At 37.8% G+C, this 22,958-nt stretch overlaps 1 protein-coding gene across 1 annotated transcript; it reads right to left on the bottom strand.

The window, feature by feature from the left end:
- Positions 1-1,030: 1,030 nt before the first annotated feature.
- On the bottom strand, positions 1,031-5,007 carry Rgs13 (regulator of G protein signaling 13). Its single transcript, XM_057769137.1, has 3 exons — positions 4,953-5,007; positions 2,390-2,556; positions 1,031-1,213 (listed from the first exon to the last, which is right to left on the bottom strand). Exons 1-3 carry the CDS (start codon positions 5,005-5,007, stop codon positions 1,031-1,033), a joined length of 405 nt encoding a protein of 134 aa, XP_057625120.1.
- Between the last annotated feature and the right edge of the window lie 17,951 nt (positions 5,008-22,958).

Here is a 22,958-nt window from a genome sequence, read left to right as displayed (position 1 = left end):
GAAATTAATCCCAAAATAAAAGACAATATTTTATATCCTAATAGCAAAGCACATATGAAGTATAAAAGGAAAAATCATTCACACATAGTAAGTGCTTAGACTCATCACAATGATTTAGCATATAGAAGGTACAGATGACATAGGAGGTCAATTATGGACATCCTACTGGGAAAATTTTATAGCTAAATTGTCTCAACATATTTTTCAGTACTTCTCAAGTTAAAATATAATTGATTATACCATGACTAGTTTATATACTAATTCAAGATATTCTAAGCTTATCTGTAGAATACATAGAGACATGATTCACAGAGCGATGGTTTAAAAACAAGTTATCTGTGCTGATTGCCAAATTTCTTTAATGAAAACAGATCATTAGTTGCCTAGAATAGTAAAAACGCTAACGTGTTTATAAGATGAGAGCTAACTGCTTTTTCCTTCTCTGTTAATTCCTCTCTGTAAGTAGGCTATAAAACTGTGGATTTTCTTTTTTTTTTTGATACACACATGAAGTATTTAATGTTTATTATAATCTCTTCTATTGTGTTGACAAAACAGCACACATTTGGAGCACACCATCTACCCTTGGTCTTTACTCTGGAGCTGGACATATGAGGATCATGAGTTCAAACGTATCCTTTAATCTCTTTTATGTCCTTAGGACTTTGAATCACACAGTAGTATTTAAAGAATTTATAGGTCTGGAGACATGACGGGGTGGTTAGGAAAAGTTCATTCCCAGGACCAAGGTACGACTCCTGACATCTTCCTATAATTCTTGCTACAAGAGGACCCAGGGTTTTAACATTCTTGGGAACTAGTATGCATATTCATATACCCACACAAACACACTGTGTGGATTTTTCGAGCTCATTTATGTTTGGAATGCATTTCCTTTGGGAACTAGAAATCAATTTATGGCTTGGTTTCTGTTTCATTTCTGCTTTCATTCTCATTTTGTACATTTTTTTTCTAAATTTAAGTTAACACTTGCAATGTGTCTTCTTCAGTTTAAGTTTTTGGGTAGTAATCAAGAGCTTTGGGACTGAACCGTTTTTAGAAGGTTTTGGTACATTTCAGACTTTAAGAATCTGGGATAAGAATCCATTTCCATATGCATATACACAATCTTTTGAGCCTCTTCAAAGCACGTTTGAGTGGGTTCTTGAATGCTTTTGATGATAGCGTCTCTTGTTGAACTGTCGATGTTAATCTGAAAAATGAAATTGTAGGTTAAGGACAATCAAACGTGAATGCCTGGGATGGGATGCTTTAATTTAGTCTCCTCCTTTTTAGAGTACCAGCACAGTTTTGGTTGCAGTTTTCATAGCTATCTCAAAGGAGTTTTAGGAAATGGCGTCTTTGCTCTTTTTAAAAGTAAAAACCTGCTGTTAGCATTCCAGAGCAATAGAAGAAAGCACGGAGACCATTGCCAAGGAACGCCAGCAATCTCTGGGTATCTGGGACATGCCCATGCTTTCTTAGTGGTTGTCTGCAAACGGGGAAGCTTATGAACTGGAGGGCTCTTTTTAAAGAAAAAAAGGAAGCGGGTGGCTGCTTTCAACCTTACTGTCCTTAACAAACGCTGTGTTAGCTACACAAGTCCTGAAACGGGAAGCGAGTGAGGAGAAGTGCAGAAATAGACAGGGGATGTGGTTATCTCAGAAGACTAAAAGTTTCCAGAAGGGTTTGTGGGAATAATTGAATAATATAGGGTTATGCTGAGTGACAGAAATCCCCTGTGGTATCTTCCACCCTGGCCTTGAACATGAATTGTAGTCTTTGGTTGTCTCTCTGTCAGGAGTCTCGGTGATAGGCAGCGTAAGTGACAGCAGTGACCACAACATGGATGGCAGTTGAGTTTGGGTTTACTCAGGTGCTGTGGCACGCTGGACCAACATCACGGGGGAGCTGCTCATGCGCATTCTCGGCATTTCATGTCTTTGCTGCCAGAGAACTCTTCCAGGGACCCCTTGGTTCTTTTTAACTTTGATGGGAATTTAGATAAGTTAATGAGCCAAACAGCTCACCACTGAATCCTAATGCTATTACTTAATGACTGTACCACTCAGGGCAATTCATTAGGTTCATTAAATTAGCTAATAATTATGTTTTATGACTGAAAAATAAGATTAATAATTTTTTTTTTCAAGACAGGTTTTTCTATGTAGCCCCAAGCTGGCTTTGAACTCACAGAGATCTGCCTACTTCTGCCACCTGAGTGCTGAGATTAAAGTAGTGGATCATCATCACCCAGCAGATTAGTAATTCTTAGTTTATACATTTTTTTTTAGAGGATATTGGGATAGACTATGCCTTGAGGGTAATGATGCTTGAGTTATTGGTGTTTTCTAAGGATATCCCGATTGCCATGCCCCGTGACTGTTACCTCTCTAGGTGACTGTGGTTGGATGTAGATGCTGTAAAGCTTCTTTGCCCTGGAAATCCTGCCCCTCCGGGAGGTAATCTTTTTGTAGGTTTCACATGCCATCCAGAATTTAATGTTCTCGTCACTGTGCTCCAATTTTAAATATGCTGTGTATACTACTGGACCATCTAAAAGTAGAAAAATGTGATTATTTTCATGAGTTAGCCGTTATCAAACATTTAAGCAGTTATTCATACAGTTTAATATAGAAACCCGAGAAGAGCTCCAAAGATATAGAACAAGCAGGCGGGTATCTTCTGAGACTGCATCAGCCACGCACCCAGGTCTCTCTACAGCTGAAGCATCTTTAATGATGCCACTGGTTGGTGGTTATTCCTTTGTTCTGAGTCACTCAGTGGAAAATATTTGTCAGTTTAGATGTGCCTATGACAGAAAGGCCAGGAGATGTCATGCGATACCCATACAAAGGACTTAAGCTCCATAGGCAGGCAGAACTCTCCCTCTAAAGTTACAGAATATATTTAAGACCTCACAACAAACTGATAGGTGAGAACTAGGTTATAGATCTGGCAAGTTAGGGTTGGGAGGAAACTATCTAAGTTATGTATGAGTGATACTTTGATGAGGCAGAGCTGTCTGGAGTGTTTCTCCGTGTCCAATCAGCAGGAGAACGGGAAGATAAAGAATTGAACATCATATTCATGGTTTATGGTTCAACCCAAAAATAAGGACCAAGTAAGGAATGGAATCCAGAGGGATGTTGGACACCTTCTCAGAACCTAATACAGGGCAATGTGTTGTGTCGAACATAACCAGCCAATGACACTTGATGCTTAGATGATTTTCTTCAGCTGTGGTCTTGAACGGTCTCTGGGTGAGCAGAGTGGGAGGAATTTTATTCAGGCCCCATTTTTTTTGAAGCTTGAGCTCATAGATTAGACACATTCTCAGGGTGTAACTTGTTCCTCATCATTCCAGGGAGGGCCAAGTGGTCTCAAGGTTTAAGATGAATATTTTGAGATGGCCACTAAACTCCTTTGGGTGACTGTGAAGTCTTTTGACGTATGTGAGAAATTTAATTGCTAAAAGATAAAATGACAAAGTAACTTTCCATGGATGTTATTAGAACTGTGCTTAGTCAGACTGAATACAAGACTACTTACAGATTGACAGTGTGATTTTTTTTCTTTACAGACACTCAGTGCCTCATTTAATGCTTGCAAGTTGACCAGTTTTAAGGTCAGCACCTGTCCATGAAACTGTCACCATAAGTTGGGTCACCAGTGCCTACTAACTCCTAAAATATAGAATTTAGTTAACAAAAATTTTGATTGGTATCATTAACTCTCATGAGAAAGAGTAATAATCAGATGGAATAGAAGTGATGTAAAGTCATATTTTCTGACAACTTCTTTAGAGACATTAGACCAATTTGTTAGCACTAGAAAGTCAGGCTACAGGCTACATGACCTCTTGATATTAGCAGTGATACAGGAAGAAATACAACAGTCTATCTTCAAGGAAAATAGCAGAGATAGAGGAAACTGCCATTTACAAAAGCATCAGGATTGGGGAGCACTGGTCACCTGCAAGAATCTGGCATGCAGGGATACACAGGCATGAGTATGGCAGAAAGTGAGATGGGCAGGTGCAGCCTGCAGTACAATCGATGGGAGAGGTTTGAAAGAAACTTCACCTTGCCCGGGAGTACAGGTCAGGTGAGGGCAGAGCATATATAGATATACAGCCTAGGAAGTGGCATAGGTTATCTGTTATTCAGTGAGAAATGCATTATAAATTATATTTCAAAGAAGAAGTTCGTTTTCCTGCTGGCATGACGGTGTGATAGGCCTTGCCTTGCTATAAGCATTGCAGAGAACACGGCTGTGGTTATTAGCTCTCCTGCTAGAGACATGGCCAAAGCTGTGGGCAAAGTTGCAAGCAAAACAAAATGACATCGTTGCTTTAACAAGACAGTGAAAACTCCAGATTTCCAGAATACACTGAAAAAAAAGTCTTATTAAATTTATATAGTTGGTACTTAAAGGAATTATAACTGAAGACTTAGCTAGCAATAGAGGACAAGGGTTTTGAAATAATGAAATAAGCTATAAATCAGAAGATAGAAAGTCCACAGGTCACTGAATGAGATGATTCTTGGCCAGCTGGATGGTTAGGTGGATGGGTGGGCGGGATGGGGATGGGAATACAGTCTGGAAACCAATATTAGGTTGTATATTACATATGAATTTGTATTTATTATATAAATTCTTATTCTGGAACCCCCTGTATCTACCCCTGCCTTCTCTAGCCTCCGGTGTGAGAGATGAATAAATATCTTTTTTCTTTGATTCAACTAACACTTGTACAACTCCTAATGTAGCCATATCCTTTGCCAATGAAATTTCTTCTGAATTAATTTTCTTTTTCATTTCCTAAATTACAGTCTTCTATATGTAATAGATGAAACATACTGCCTGGGTATTTGATGCAGTAATACCTACTATTATTCTCAGTTATTTCCTGGTCCTCTAAGAGGTTCACATTTCCATGTTCCCTTTACCTCTGCACTCACACCTGAATTTGTGCCGAGAAGTGAGAGTCATGTACAAGTGCATTTTAAGGTGGAAGCAGAAGATTCTTGACCTTGTGTGACTCTTTTCTTTCCTTGTCATAAGGGGGATAAATCTATAAGAAATCTGATGTTTTAGCCTAATGCCAAAACTACGGTGTGGAACAGAGTTAAAATTGACCTCAGTTGTTATATATCGAGAGCAACAAGAGAGCCTTCTTTATTATACTCAACTGGGATTTTATGGAACTTATTATTACGTCATAATTTTTAAAAGCTGACCCAGACTACTGGAGCCTGTGTAATATTTCAGACATGACTCTAGTGTGCAGAATGACTAGGATTACACAACTGGTTTATTTTGCAGACATTTGTGTACACCAGGTGAGTTTTTGTCTGAGAATACTAACTAGCTATTTAAGCAAGCAGCTTACGTGTGCAAAAACATTTCTGGAACCTTAGTAAATGTTAAATACAAAATTGAATTGCTGAGTTTATAGTTGTTTTGACTCACAGCACAACCGAACTACTAGGCGAAATGTTTTTCTTAAATTAGGTGGCGAAGCCCCAAGTGACCCATTTTGAAGTTTTCAGTGATGCTCAGAAGATTTGCTGCTGTTTAGTAAATTAGTAAATTAGAAAATTAGTAAATTAGAAAATAAGTTTGTGTCATATGTTGTGTGCGCATTTTCTTTTAAAAACGTGGGTGGTACCTTTAATAATCTCTGTATTACTCTTGAACAAGCAGTCAGTGGGATGAGTATGTCTCTGATACACAAAGTGACATGTGACAGTTATCTTGATGGGGAAGGAACATGTGGGATATCTTTTAACTGAGTCAGAAGAGGACCCTATCTTTCCCAGAATCGTGCTTTCTGCACAAGGCTAGTCAACCATTTACTGACTTGCAGGTGAGCTGTGGCGATTAGTACATATTGAAATACATGTGAAGTAATTTTAAATTCATGTACTTTCAATCTGCACCACTGGGCATACAGAAGTTTATACTTCTACTAGAATTTCTGTAAGTGTTTATAGTAAATATTCTGTTTTATTAAAATTTGTGTTTTGTAGTTAGAGTTTTCCCGACTTTTCTATTCTCTTTATGTGCTAATGACACTGTTATACTGTTGCATTATCTTCTGTTATTTTCAGATTATTTTGAGGTACATCTGTAACCATCTTATATGACAAAACTGCAGTCAGTCGACCAGGTGCTCCTTTCAGTATTGTTAGAAATCTCATGAGGGGAAAAAGTCATTTAAAACGTCTGGTCACATTATTGTACCCTATCAACACCTTCCCATGGCTCAAATGAACAAGGCCACAGCTTTTCAGTGTGATTTCCAGACTCACTGGACAGGGTACTCTACGCTCATACCCGTGTTTATTCTCTCCTAAATGTAATACCTGAGCCCTGCTCAGACACTCTTCTCTAAACACACCTTATTGTTATGTGGTATGTCATTTATTTATATAGTTTATCTCCTACATTGTGCTTTATTCCTCGACTTGAGACTTGGCTTATAGATCATAACATCTGAAGAAAGTTCCCTGAACTCCTCTGGTTGCCTAAATATGCACTGTTAGTTGATAAACTGACCTAGTATAGAAAGAATGTGCAACTCCAATAAATACATTGTGTTCCATTATATTTGTTGATTTCTTCCCAATGTCTTCCCATTCTACTGAGAAGCTATAAGAATCAGGACTGCAGGTTATTAGCCACTGAATATACAGTTCCTACATGCTGGTAAATGGCAGCTACTGATGGATAAATGTTTTATAACCTTGGCTTCTGTATCTTCATGCTTCTGAATTTTAAAGGATTCTCTTATAAGTCTTATAAAGTGCAGTAGACTCTAATCATTCCCCATGCAGGTGGTACTTGAGACTGGAGGATTATTACAGTGCACTATGACCTTTCATTTTCTGACAGTGGGGGGGGCGGAGTGCTAGCTGAACAGCCATATCTAAAAAAGGCCATTTCTTTTTTCACCCTGCCAGGTTAAAAATAGTGCCTGAAAAACCGGAGAAGACAAAAATTGCTAAATGGAAAGGGCTTAGGCGAAGTTGTACAGTAATGTAAGGTGTGATGGAGTAACCATGGCAACAGCAGTGGTTAGCAGAGATCGGGGAAAATGATAGTGTAGGAAGGTGCCAATCCTTAATGGGAGGCAGGAAACCTCTCACAGAGAAGGGAGCTGAGCCGATGCACAGGAGGGAGTAACAGCATCCATCAGGAACTTCCATGTCAGCTCTGTGCCACTGCATCAATAAAGATGCTCCCCTGGCCTGATGCTTTGTCAGTGTGGGGAGATTTCATTGCCTAAATTGGCTTTCCAGTCCTCCATGGTTAAATCCAGTATTTTTAAGATTGTCCACCTGTAATTATGATAATTTACAAGGGGGATATAAAGTACATTTAAGTATAATTTTGATTCAAAGTAAAGGATTAATGCCAACTCTTATTTAGAACCCCTGCCTATCCAGAATGTCTGTGCTGGGGCAGCTAAGCAGGATACAGGAAAACCTACAGCTGTGTCTTCTGAGTTAAAATGTCATTGTAAATTTTAAATGATCACTCAACAATGTGCAGTTGTCAACTGCCATTTCCCTGATATCATAGCCCTAGAATTTTCCAGAAGAGTTGCTTTGATTCCTTTTCTACCAGCTAAGCTTTTTCCAGGTTCTTTTATGTTTTTTCATTTTCAGTGCCTTACATTTCTCTGTTGCTTTTACATTATCTCCTCTCCTATCTGCCATGACCTCTCCTCAGTGTTAGCTGTCATTATCAGATGTGCGTGTTGCTGTGTTTTCCAAATGTGACCAAAACAAATATTGACCCCACACTCCTTCCTGCCACTGACCATGTCTCCTTCCCATCCCTGTTATCCTCTTTATCTCCATGTACATATATATGTGTATACATACATAAGATGTGTGTCTGCCTTTCACTGGTCTGGAGCTGACTAAGTAGGTTAGACTGGGTGGCCCACAGGATACACCAGTCCACCTGTATCTATCTACCTTCGCTGTACTGGGATCACAGTTCTGCACAACTATGCCCAGGTGTTTTCCTTTTTTGAAAATGTAAGTTCAGTAACTCAGGCCCTCATACTTGCAGGTTGAGCATTTTGCTGACTGAACTATTTATATAAACCCTCCTTTCTGTTTTTCTTTAAAGCCTATTTTTATTTTTTAACTGACACATAGTGACAGTACTTAGTATGCTGTACATGTGTGAAATATCAGTCTATGTGTACTTTATGTAATGATTAATTAGAATAATTGACATATTTACCACTTCAGACAGGTATCATTTGGGTATATTCAAAATCTTTTCTCCTACCTATTTTGAAGCATTCAATTACTTGTCTCGAAATATTGCTATCCTAGTATATTACATTAGAAGTTATTTACAGACCTTGAAAGAACAATACTCATGTTCATATGGAAAAGCAAGAAACTAGTATAGCTAAAACAACTGTGTACAATAAAGGAACTTCCTGAAGTATCACCAGCCCTGATTTCAAGCTCTACTACAGAGCTATAGTAATAAAAAACGACATAGTATTGGCTTTAGGTATTGTATTAGCTGTGTGTGTCTGTGTGTATGTTTTAAAACAAACCTATTCTATTAGCCTATATACTTTAGTTGGGGGATTTAGTATATTTATATTTAATATTATCAATAATGGATTAAAGACAGTTTTGTTATCTTTTCCCCCCTGGTTTTATGCATCCTTTTTGTTTCTTCCTTTCCTGTTCACTTTGGGCTTGGTGTCTTTGTGCTGATAGAGTTAGATTCCTCTTTCACCTTTACATTTTCACTCATTTTGTGGAGTTTTGTGCATTTTAATAGTGGCAGTCACCCTTCTGCTTTTAGAAACTGTTCCCTTTGACATTTCTCATAGAGCCGATTGAATGTTGCGAATTTCTTGAGTTTTTGTTTTATCTAGGAAAGTTTTTACTTCTCTTTCATCTTGAAGCACAGCTTTGCTGGGTATAGAATTCTTGGCTGAAACTTTTCTTTCACAGTTTGGAGTATGTTATGCCATCCCTCCTGGTCTGTAAGACAACTATTGATAAACCTGCTGCTAGTCTGATGTGAATTCTTTTCTAAGTGGCTTGCTACTTTTATGAATGAGCTATTCATTTATTTACTTGCTTGTACAAAAACCACATATATGCACCGACATGTACACACATATATAATACACACATATGCATATATATGCACACACATATATACACATGCACACACACGTACACGCATGTACACACATATACATACACACATGCACACACATATATATGCACACATATACACACATATATACACATATAGGCACAAACCCACACACTTGTTGGGGGGAGCTGCGGGCTGTGTTCCTGCTGCCCCAGCTCCTGGTCGCCTGGCTAGCTTATGCCCCGAAATAACAACACACAAACTGTATTCTTTTAAACACTGCTTGGCCCATTAGCTCTAGCCCTTACTGGCTAATTCTCATATCCCGATCAACGGATCTCTAATAATTTGTGTAGCACCAGTCTTACCGGGAAAGATTCAGCATGTCTGACCTGGTGGCTTGCTTCATCGCGTCTGCCCCGGAGAAGAGTTGCATCGCGTCTGGCTCTGAGACGAGCTGCCCTGCATCTGCCCGGGAGAGGGGAGCATGGCATCTGAGCTCACTTCCTCTTCCTCCCAGCATTCTGTTCTGTTTACTCCACCCACCTATGTTCTAACCTATGAGGGCCAAGCAATTTCTTTATTTTTTAACCAATGACCTTCCTCCATCATGCACATGCACACACACGAGCACACACATATGCATACACACATGCACACACATATGCACACTTACACATATATACACACAGTTGCACACACACACATACACACACACAGCATTACATATCTTACCTTGCTCTCACATGCCACTGCAAATGCTTTTATTGAGGTATCAAGGGCTTCTACGTTATTACACCTAATGGGCCCTCTCTGACCTGATCTCTCTCCAGTCTTCACAGTTCATATAACTTTTCCTGAAAGAACTGTTGTATTAGTTCACCAGATGTCCTTTTGCCTTTACTGCCTCTTGCTCCTGAACTCTGGAATATCACCCTGTACCCAAGCACCATCTCTCCTCCTTTCTTCTTTATCTTAACTCTTCCAGTAATCTCTTGACCCATAGCTTTTCCTAGCATCTAGATGCTAATTATTTTCAAGGCTGTCTTCTCTCCTGAGTTCTGATCTTACCTTGTTTATTGAAATATGCTTCTAACTAGTTTCCCTTTCTTTCTTTCTTTCTTTCTTTCTTTCTTTCTTTCTTTCTTTCTTTCTTTCTTTCTTTCTTTCTTTCTTTCTTTCTCTTTCTCTCTCTCTCTTCTCTCTTTTTTCTTTCTTTCTTTCTTTCTTTCTTTCTTTCTTTCTTTCTTTCTTTCTTTCTTTCTTTCTCAGAAAAGAGCTGGGAAGATCTTTTTAAAAATGTATTTATTTTTGGTTAGTGTTCAGGGTAAATAAGGTCATTCACATGGCCTTATGAGGCCTTATGCAGTAGGTATATTAAACTTCTCTTCAGTTATTTGCAGACACTAATCTCACAATGTTGCATCTTTCAGATATGTTTCCCTGCTACTTGGCTTCATGTCCAAATACTTCAGCACAGATGTCTGCTTCTTCTGACTCATCTCCGTGTACAGATCCTATTCCTTCTGACAGTTTTATTCTCTGTCAGAGGTTCTGGTATTTTTGCTCCTCCTGACAGTTTTGTTTGCAGTCAGCAACTCTCAGCTGGATTATTGTAGTCTTGCACCTTTTTTTCCATGTCACTTGATTTTATTTTTTTCAAAGCACTTACCACTTGTGGAATCATCTATCCATTAGTTTGTTTGTTCTTTGTCTCCTCTGTTTAAGTGGAGTACATGGACCAAGCACATGTATACTCCCCTTTATCTCATTTCCACCCTCATGCTGTCCCCCAAATATATGGGAGGATTGTTTGAATCATCCAAGTGATCTTTTTATTCGTATAAGCAACAATATCAGTGAATAACTTCCATTGTTATCTTTTGACAAATAGTTTGCTCCCAGAGGTAGAAGGTAGGCTCGTATTGCTGAAGATGCCACACACTATAGATACAGAACCTCCCTGAGGACTGGCTTTCACGGTACCAGAAGTCACCATGCAAACTTCCAAAGGAGAGAAGCAACTGGCAGTCCTACCCTGCTATAAAACTTACAAACCACAACTATCGTTAGTGCAGCATGATAATTTTAAGGGTGCAGTAGTGAGACACATACGTTGGCAATAATCAACAGCTTTCTCATTGGGTTTACGAAACTCACAACAAGAGAGAAATCTTACCTGGTACTGAAAACCTAGCCAGTTATCTAGGACTAATGAAGTCAAGGATCTTAGAGGAGATACTACAGCTGGTACTTTATTAAACCAGCATGATTCTCCTACATTCTAAATATTTGTGCTCATACCCAGGTAAATTTAGTCCTCAGCTCTCACTAAGGAAGGAAACTTTCTTTGCAGCAGACAGATACCACTACAGAAAACCACAACCATTCAAAATGCAGACTTCTGCAACCCAGTTCCAGTAAACACACCTATGATTCCCCCACCTGAGTGTCATGTACCGTTTCAGAAGAAGTGGCAGGAAGATTGGAAGAGCTGGAGGAACACTGAGTTTTTAGTGAGTTTATGTCTCCTAGGAATTTCAGTAGCATCACCTATAAAGTTTCACCAGCACGGCTCATTATAAATGAGCTGAGCAAAGGCAACACCAGACTTGCTAAACCGAGTGGGGGAAACCCATGAGGCCTCAACTCTAGGCAAAGAACTGCAGACAACAAAGACCGCTGAAAGCTGGAGAGACAGCCTTCCCAGGGAATAGCAGAATAACACATTGTTTCCCCAGATACCAAATGGTCAGCCCTGAAAACAGGCACACATGTAGTGTTGTACAAATTGAAGTGTCTGCACTTATGCATTTAGGAATATATACGTGTGTGTGTGTGTGTGTTTAACAGCAATTAATGAAAAAAGATACCAATCATTTGAAAGAAATAAAGGGGGAAGGTATATGGTTTGGAGAAAGTAAAGGAAAGACATAAATGATATAACTATATTATAATATCAAAAAATAAAATAACAAAAAATGAATCTATCACTAAATTACTAATCACATATAGTTTTTAGTTACCAGAAACACCCACACAACTACTTTCCCCATTTTCATGCTGGTAAAGCCTGATTCTGTGATAGCAATTTTGGATTCAGTGACGAAGTCTGGGTTCCTATTATTTGAGGAAAAATCTTACATAAGTCTCAGGTATTTTCTTGGATAGATGAAATTTTTTTCCTTATATTCTTGTTACTTTTGAAAAAAATATTTTCTAAAAATTTATATGTTTGAAAAGATGAGGAATTTTCAGTCACATGTAGACTTTAATATTTGTAGAGTATTTTTCTTGCTCCATTTACTGTGAATAATTTTTAAATGATACTGACTTTTACATCAAACACCAAGGAATCAATGCACTGCATTTCTTCAGTTAAAAATCACCTGGCTATCAATACCCACTTACTTTTAAGTAATTTCCTATATTTAAACTACTGCAAGTCAGCCCTTTATATAGCCTTAGGATTTTTTTGTCAAAAGATATGATTTTTAATAAGTATTTTTGTTGCCTTTGGAATTTTATTCCTGGTGCTTATGCAAGTTAGTTTAATAAGTATTTTCTATCTTTCCAAGTCTACCATATTTTTTGGGAAAGGATTTCCAGATTTTGAAAAAAAAATCTGTGCATTTTTGTTTGTATGACAGGCTGATGGGATTTTCCCCAAGCATGCTACCTGATAACTATAACAGGCTTAGTTTGCATTTGGTAAGTGAATATATGCACATCAGTTTTAAAAAGTATCATCAATGTTTTGAAAACTTGTTTGCCAGCAGTGAATTACTGGATAATATTTAGAATTTGAATCAGCATCTACTTTGTTATAGTTCTCAACTAGGTCTTCTTCTTCTCCTCCCTTTTTTTTTGTTCTTTTTGAAAGAGTATGTTTTTCATTGAAATAGAACTGTATCACTTTCTACCTTCCCTTTACATCTAGCCTCTCCCAGCCCATCAATCTTTCTGCCATGTTACCTTCTTTTTCTTTGTATTATTAAATGAATATATGCACACACACACATATGCTGAGTCAATATTTGTTGCTTGTGTGTATATGATTTCAAGGCTTATCGGTCTTCATTGGCAAATCAATAAGGGGCTCATCCCTGAGAGAGACTATTTCTCCTTCTTCCATCAAACATTTTCTTCTTTCTATTTTAACATGTCCATTGATGTTGAAATTCTTTTGACTTTGACAGAAAATGCATTAAGGTACAGCAAATGGGATTTAAATGTTGGTGGCAACTAAAGGACTTAAGTCCCACTCAATAGGAGGAAAATCATGAAACCTAACCAGTGTCCTGAGATAGGGAGGCCATGGTCCTTAAAAAAGAAACTACTTTGCTAGGTCAGCACAATTTCTTACCATTCTAAGGATAACATTCCAAATATCCTTGTGTACATAGATAAATTCCACTCACACCCCTCATCAAAGAACCCTCTCTTTATAGCAAATGGCAGAAAATCCAACTGGACACAGCACAGCTATTAATAGGTTGTGCTCAGCACAGCCTCAACTGATGCATTTACAACACAGCTCCTGCATCTGTGGCGCAGAAAGACTACACAAAGAGTCCTAATACCAGGAAGCCTGCTATTAAACAGTCTCTCCTAGAATTGGCACACAATGTGGTCCTTTCCAATTCCCACGTTTTATAAAGCACTGAAATTTAATGGCATTATGTTGAATATAGCTATTACTTAAAAGTCTTCCAACAAATATTTCCTCATTTTCCCTTGAGGCTCAGATGAATGCATTTCACCCCCATGTGGGTTTATGATCTATGTATTCTTAGAGGCTGTGTTTAGATCTCTGTAACAATAGCATTTTGGGTATAGCTTACCAGATACATTTTACTAATGTTCTTTGTTAGTGTAAACACACTTTTATTCTCTAGAACATATAGTCTTTGCTTTCTTAGTATTTTTAGTTGACTGGTCCTATTTGTAGGACGATTTATATTTTTTATCACTTTATCTGATTGTAGAATTTTAAAATGAACTTTATGCTAATTTGATTTCATGGTTCCATTGGCTTTTTTAGGAGCAAAGTGAGAGAGACCTTCTTGTCCTTACCTTTTCTGTAGACTTTGCTTATCCTTATGACATTGTATCTCTAAATTGCTGAGTCCAGATAAGCAAATGCCCATTTGATATTCATGTCAAATAATTTACTCTATTCATTTTGTCAAGTCTTCAGCCCTGACACATAAATTTATATAATATAGCTTGGTGTGTTGATCTTTTCCTACTAATATTTATCTGTCATTAAACTGTAGTACATGCCTACTAGGTACAAATGACACTTTGAGTCTCTCAGTGGGATGTAAAATGAATCAGTAATAATTTTTCTTAAAAAAATTTTACAATGTATTCAGCAAGCTACTTTGGAAAGAAACTCATTACCAAAGCTAGTTGCAGTTAAAAGCAGCATAAAAATGTACTAACAAAATAGAACAGGAGAGTGTGTAAGATTGGGTAAGAAAAAAGGGACAATCACTGATGTACAAGTAAGGGCTGGAGCAGCTACCACACTGGCGGAAGGTCTGTTTCATAAAGGACACAGCTAGATATAAATTTTAGAAAACTAATTAGGTTAGGGGATCTTGGATCCTGAACACTAAGAGTTTGGTATTTTGGCTGGAAGGAGAGAAAAAAATTATTGTACTCAGAGATGTGTACAACGACTTTGTGTTCAGGTTGTCTAGTTCACTGAACTATATCTTTTGCGTTCAACCAGTGCAATAGTGTTGAACAGAGAGATGGTTATCACTCCTATTTTATAGATGAGATGTCTGTAACTCTGAAAGTAAGATTAACCTGGTAATATTGTGAACACGGGTTAAGGCTGATATTAAAACTGTTTGGAGAAGAATCAGTACAGCTGACTTAACATGCAAGTTTCTCTTCTTCATCTATTTAAGTGCCCTAAAATTTAGCCCCAAGATATAATATTTAATTCATGGCCTTACTAGAAAGTTACATCAGGGAACTATGAATAATACTTGATATGTAAAAGGCATAGTTCAAATCTTCTTGCAAACAAATGAAAGAAATAAACTATGCTGTGTGCATTTTCAGTGGGATGGCTTATGATTAAAAATGGATACTTAGATGGTACCCAGGTCTGGGGATGTACAATACTAGGAAAGTAGTCTCAGAGTTAGATCTTGAGGGACTAAGGAGTCCTGGTAGAAAAAGCTAAGAGTTCACACCTCCCACCATTGCCCTGTGATTCAGAAATAACAGTGGTGTTACTAAAGAATGTTCTTGAGGCAGTGTGAGCAGGTAGAGTCCCCCTGAGAGCCTCACGAGTGATGGGATGTATTCAGTCTAGAATAACGCTACACACCCACTAATTAAAACATCGTAGTGGCATGGTTACCTACTGTTCATAGTCACGACATCCGAACAACCATTTCTCACAAAGACTCTCACAAAGGGAAGTCCCAAATAAAGGGATAAGTCCACAGATAAAAATAATAATCATTTGATGGTTTTAGCACTATTAGAAAGTTCACTAAGTTCAGTAGAATTTTTTTTTGTTTTTTACTTGTCTTCTGGTTTTTATCATTTTCTATCACCTACAATTTTCTGTTCCAAACACAACATACAGTTCCCCTGAGTACCCGTCATCCTTCATATTAACCGCATTGAGCTTCTAAACTTATGTTTTTATCTACCTACATCTGTATGACCTTTCATTTGTATCATTTTCTCCAGCTCGTGCCATTACACACGGAGCCCCTGGAATCACAGACTGAAGAGCTCCAATGAATTTTAGAACGCTGAGGCTCAAATTGTTTCTTCCTTTTGAAAGTACTTAGAACAGCAACTTTTTAAATAGTTTCCAAGCACTAGCTTTAGCAAGCTATGGGAAGGCAGTATATTTCAGAATGTGTTACTATTTCAGCATATTCCCAATGGGCTTTATACATACACTTGCGAAGAATAAATACCCATGGTGACTAATCTTGTTTTAATTAACACTGAAGAAAATAACAGCGGTTGTCATGAGAAGCTATTTTCAGGTTTTCCTTTTTGAACCATGTCAGTTGCCGTTTAGGAAGTGGCAAGCAGCGCCCTTACACTTGTCCTGCAGCACCCCACCCCTCCTCATAAACATGAAGCAGCCCACTCATCCAAAGGTGACATGCACGTCATACTCACATTTTGTAGCCATCAGGCTTTCCAGAGATTGGGCCCATCCTAAAACTTCTTCCAAAGTAAGACTTTGAAAAGAAACAGAAAGCACTGGTTAGGCTAAATTATTACCAATGTTTTGCTGAGCTAAATAAATCTATGCTATCTTGAGAATAATAGAAAAATATAATTACACTGCGTATTATCCTTTGACCATTTATGTTATAGTCTTCACTGCGTTTTTAAACTCTAAAGTATAACTGGTGTATACTTGATATACACTTGATATATACTTTCCTTTTTTTGTTGATTTTTATTGAGCTCTACATTTTTCTCTGCTCCCCTCTCTGATTCTCCCCTCCCCCTTCAGTCCTCCCCCAAGGTCCCCATGCTGCCAATTTACTTGAGACATCTTGTCTTTTTCTACTTCCCATATAGATTAGATCTATGAAAGTCTCTCTTAGTGTCCTCATTGTTGTCTGTTTGATACATACTTGACACACTCTTTGAAAGTTCCAGGCACAGACTCACACATTGCCTCTATAGGATTGTCTCATGTCCTTCTGCAACTGTCACAGGTGCACCCCCTTCCCTAATTAATGCTGGGCTTATCTAATTAAAGTTGATGCACACAGTCTCATGTAATAGCCTGTCTATTACGTTTACACTTTCTTATATGATCTGCGTGTATTTATATATTGAACTTTGAAGGCGTTGGGATTAATGAACGTAGAATATGTCAGGTTACATTTGACTTGATCAGAGTAAATAAAGTCACACTTAGAAGTTGTCTGTGAAAGGTGCTGGCTTGAAGGCTCAATTTCTGTTTCTGTTGGTGATCTTCATGAGGTGACTGGTAAGTGGTTCTGCTTTCTCACACACAAATAACTTTATTTTCCTGTCACTAATATGTTCATCGCCACCCAGCCTTTGCTTCACGTGTGGTCTTCCTGCCTTTAGCACTGGTATACTCTAAAAAACCTGAAGATGCAAGCGAGACTTGCTCCTTGTTGTTCTTAGAGAGTCAGCCTGAGTGTTAATTCTTCAGGAATGACTAGCAACATTAACTGGTTATGAACATAACAAAAGATTTGAAAAGGTAAATAATACATAGCATAGAACAATATTAGTCCTGTAACAGCGGATGGTCTCCGTCTAGACTTTCATATCAGCTTCGAGGTGCACTCTGTCCGGTGCTCTCATAAACGTTTCCATGAAAACTATTTCTGACTCACTGTTCTTTTCTCTCACTGGAACTTCAAAAAGGATGAGCTAAAATAATATTTTTAATCTATTGAAATGGGAAGGGTGAGGCAGGTTTCTCACATGATTTTTTTTTTTGTCTCACTGATTCCCATTGTGGAGGAAAGACTGAAATCTCCAGTGAGGGGAGACAACATGACTGTGTTGGGAACTCATTGCCAAGAGAATGCCTTTGCCTGCAATATTTATGAGACTTACAGATACAGACAGTGGTTGGAGAAATTGGGTTATTTGAACTTCCGTTTTGCTTTTGGCTTACTTTCTCTCTCACACGGGGTTTATGCTGGCCCGTGATTATGAAGATGTATCCTCAGAATTATATAAAAATTATTTTTAAGTACTTCTGCCCCAGATCAGCCTGAGTCTCCTGACCTGAGTTTTCCAGTTTCATGTCACTTCCTTTTTCTCTGGGCAGGTAGGCAGCAAAAAAGCAATGAGATATGAAGACATTTTGAAACTCATGACGCTGTTGCTTAGAGTCTGAGGGTTGAGGGATCCCTTCCTGATGCTGGAGTTAGGACATCTCCACACCTTAGTTTTATTATTATCTCTATATCTGATGAGGTCATTATGAATGCAAAGCTCCTATCAAATGACCTCTCTTTTGCTGAACTCCTTCTTTCCATGGGGGATCTGCAAGGCAGACTACAAGAAACCCAAGTTCTGATTGTGATAGGCCATAGGGATCGCCAGTAGGGATCGCCAGTAGAAAAGAGCTTGCCCTAGTGAGACTTTTATATCTTTTTCCATGGGTGCACCTGCATAGTTCACAAACTTCAACTGGTCACTGGAATACTGAGTGTTGGGTGTTACCATCCATCACTACAGCTACCTTTTATCATCAAACAGTAGCTTTTTTAAAGACCTTCCCTACTTCAGACTGATCAAGAGCCCTGACCTACAAGGATGTGTTCAGAATTGAGGTCTCCACTTAGGTTAGATATGTGTGGTTATTCTAACAGAAGTCTTGAAATTGTGACTTTTTTTGTGTGTGATAAACCCAATTGTTTTGTTATTCTTCCAGTCTTCTTTCCATTTTAATCTATTTGCAGATCTCAGAAAAAGGCTGGATCTTTATAATATAACTGACCCGAGTGCTCAGGAGGCTTAGGCAGTAAGATCACAAGCTTGGGGGTAGCCTAGTCTGTAGTGACAGACCCTGTGAAAAACAAGGCAGTAACAAATTTCCCTGCAATCATAAAGGACTGAGAGCTTGGTAGGCTTCCACTCCTGTAAACCTCAGGAAAAAACGAAGGTGCCTGGCACCTTTTAAGAAGGTTTTAGTTGTAAAATATATTGGATTAAAATAACCCCTTTATTATAAATAGTGCCAAATTACTTTTAAAAAGAATGTTTGTAATCATCTCTATCTAAAACGTCAAAGTTGCCGAGTTCTTAGGTCTACACCTTGAATAATGGAAATGAGTTTTGTGTGATACATAACTGCTCCTCTGCTGGAGTTTCTCCTGTGTAAATGTAAATTTTACTTTCTCAGCAAAATATATTTAAAATGTAGTTAAAATGTCTATGCATGTATTTATCATGTGACTAAAAATTCTTTAAAAAAGCAATAATATTTAAAAGTTACTTACTCTGAAGGGAGCCTCTTAGCTCTGCATAGCTTACAGATCCAGCAGATATGCCCGCTCATTTTTCTAAATAGAAAAGCGTATAAGTATAGTGCTTAGTCATGTAAAATGACTTCCTGATGAGTCAACTTTCAAAGAATATATAAAATTATATAGTTCAAAAGGATGAATTCTTAAAGCTAACGGAAGTCACTGTGGTCACGGAGGAAGAAGGGATTCAATGATTCACCTTACACATATTTCATAAGAATATAGGTGATTAGATTTCTCATTGACTTTGGAATTCCTCTTACCCACCAGTTCATTAATAATAGGTTTTTTTTTTAAAAAAAATACAGAGTTCTGAAAGATGATTTTAATTAGAACCCACTGACAATGAATTCGTCAACTTCTAAGGCTTCCTTTTTGGGGCAATTCTTATTTTTAGAATACTCCCTAAATATATGAAGGAAAAATTGCCTCTTTGTAATTAGTTAAATAAAATAGCATAAACACCAAATAAAAACTCTTTAAGAATGAGTTCTGAGAAGAGTAGTTTTTCCATAAACTTGGGCATTTTGGACTTTGTAACTGAAATTCTGAGAGTTGACTTAATCTAGGCTAAGTGTATATATAGCAACACATGTCATGGTTGGTTTTTAACTTGGGATTTTGAGAAAACAACTAAAACATGCCTGAGATAATTGGATGCATGTTTTATATAAAATCTGGAAATAGTTTGGTAGCTATACATAGGTAGTTATGTGAAGCTTTTATGACTTTATCAACTCATTCAAAGTGTCTTCTGATTTCTTGTCCCCTGCGAAACTCAATGCCAGTGAGGGATCTCCAGAGACCCTGTTCTTCTCTTCCTATCCTTACTGACAAGCCATGAGAAAACATGCTGTTGGATTTTATTAGAGGGTCTGTGTGTACCTGCAGGAGGAGAACTGAGTTAGACTTGAGAATGATCAGTGAAGCCATCCCACTAATGTACCATCTGAGTGGGAGTCAATGGGAGATGCTGAAGTGTCAAATGAAGGAGGGATTGCTTAGGCAAAGGTTAGGAAGGAATGGTTAGTTGAAGAAAAGTGAAGAATTGGGTTGTCTAGGATGAAAAAGGGAGAGATCTTGGGAGAAAAGTCTACAGAGTTAAGAGCGACCCAATAATCATCTTTGGATATATCTTTAGAGAGAAAGGATGGAAAAAGTTTACGTGAGAGATTTGGCTTGGAAGTACAGTTGGGTATTTTCATAAAGATGTAAGAAAAGTAAAAAATATAATGAGCTGTCTTGGGAAAGAGTGTGAACTGAAAAGACAGCCTAAGATGAGGGACAAGTACAAAGACATCTTAGTGAGACTGTGAAAAAGGAGTCCACTAGACAGAAAGCAGAATAATGCTGTTTCCGAAGCACCAAAGAGCATATTTATTTTTGGTAAACTCATAATTCATAGTTGAGTTCCAGAAAAAGATATCCACTGTACACTAACATTTAGAGACTGTTTAAAAAACAAAATACTGTACCGTAAAAGACTTGTACAATTTTAAGCAATAAAGATTTGGAGGTGTAAAAACGAAAGAGTAATCATTTTGGTCTTAAAGTAAGAAAGAGAATAAGAGAGCAAAGGATTTAAAGATGCTGTCAGGCCTCTTAACAATAGCACCAGGGATGAGTGCAGTGGAGCAGGGCAGGCACCAGAAAGGTGGAGAAAGTAATAAAATGGAGTGCTGGTCCCCCCACCCCTGTGTCCTGTGAAAGCTGCTGAAGACTGATACAGTAGAGACACAGAGGCCGAACTCTGCCACTTACCTACTCTAACTGGCATGTCTATAGTGTGTGCCAGTGAGCCTTTTAGTGTGACAGCGTGAATTTGGTAAAAGATATCCATGGATAGAGGTAGAGGACATAAGAGAGGTGGAAAAAGTGATAGAATAAGCATTGTACAGCTAAATGGATGTACATGAGGGAACAAGTGTGTGTGGGGGGGAGTTACTGGCTAACTAAGCCTCTTTCAGTTGTGAATTCAGCAACTTAAATAGAAAAGAAAGTTAGTCATAGAGCTATGTGTGTGTGCAGCTAGATTCTAGATGACCATAAATTCAGGAATGAATCATTGCATTCTAAATTGTTGTTAATAGTAATTTACTAAAGTTTTAAAATATCACAGTGGTGAAAATAGAAATGTTTTTTTGAAAAATAAACTTAATTAAAGATGGTTAATAATTAAATAATTGAGACTAAGAGAACTATGGCATTGGCTGGTTTATTTATAGTGATCATGCCTTGAGTTTTATTAGTGAAGTTAAATTTCCATACTCAATGCCCTTGTTTCTTGAACATCCTCACTGTTAATGTAACTGCTCCTCCTTGTCTCCTACAAGGACTCAGTATTTCTTCTTCAACAATCAATTTTGTTTCATTGTCTTTTCCACTTCATCCGCTAAAGCCATGTGTACGTATTTTTGAATTTTTACCATCTATGTAATTCTATGTCTTTTATAGAGTATATAGATATAATATATAGCTTAATAGCTACAATGGGGTCAGAAAACAACCACAAAATCAGTATGCAGCATTCAGATGTGCACTGCTCCCTGTGGGTGAGCTAGTGCTCAGGGGTTTCCCAGAGCACCCGAGAACACTCAGAGTATATTCAGATAGTTCAGTTCTGAAACTAGAACAACACACACTTTAGTTGAGGCTTTTATTAGCTATGTGACCTTGGGCATGTTAATTTACCTCTCAGATTATCTATTTCCTCTTCTCTGAAACGGAACAATGAAGATTAGAAAAATAAATGCATGCAAAGAGTTTCTGTTCCAGTTTATCCGACCTTCAGCTTCTTGTACTCTGACACTCAGGAAGTATATATTTCCCAATACCCTCTGTAGGAACGAAGTATATATTCTACCTACCAGAGTATATTTCTTCTTTCTTTTTAAATTTTCACTCAGATGACCACTTTTCCTAATTAATATTGTTCATTCTTCTACATGTGAATAAACTCTCTGTAAATCCTGTTTCTTTTCATTTCTTTTTAAATTGCTATCTCATTTTTGGTTATTGTTTTTAGTAATTCGGTTAAAGATGGAGCTGTCTGATTCAGCAACAGATATTTGGAATCCTCCAGGAATATATGTCATACCAAAGATCAGAAGCCACAAGATAGGATTTGCCTGACCAGAAGTTTGAATGCTAAAGGAGAAAGGAGAGAGGACAGTTTCCCTAGTTTGTCCTCTTGGAAATGATTGTGTGGGTTGTCTCTGCCATCAAGATGCTTTGTTAAAAGGGAAACAGGAAGCTGAGATCCACGTGGGCACACTTGTCAGGCTGCATGACTCCAACATACTTTTTGTCCCAAGTGTGGTCCTGAGATTTCTAATACCAGCAAAGCTCTGTCAAGTTCAACAACATCCGTGTACTCAGTTAGATGATTGATGCAGAACAAGGGTCTATGCTACAAGCCATCTATCAGCTGGAAGCATCCGAAGGGACTGAAATAAAGCTATAAATATTAAGTACATATACATGTGACCTTAAGTTCTAACTTATCTACTTTCTATGGCGTTTCAAATGCTATTCGATAAACATGTATAAGCAGTTGTTTTTTATATAGTTTAGGGTTTTAAGTCACACTCAGTTTATTAGATTACAGAATACAAATAGAATACAATGTCATAAAATTACCAGTGATTCAATATCAGAAAATATTTAGTTAACTAGTTATGCACTAGATGTGTTACATAGGAAATACATAGAAAGAATTGTTTGTGTTCTATGATGTCTTCTGTCTTTCCAGCCCCCTACATCTGGGACTTGATAGATGTT

This window comes from Chionomys nivalis, chromosome 5, assembly GCF_950005125.1.
Source record: "Chionomys nivalis chromosome 5, mChiNiv1.1, whole genome shotgun sequence".
Classification (NCBI taxonomy): domain Eukaryota; kingdom Metazoa; phylum Chordata; class Mammalia; order Rodentia; family Cricetidae; genus Chionomys; species Chionomys nivalis.
This window is presented reverse-complemented; position numbering and strand designations above follow the sequence as displayed.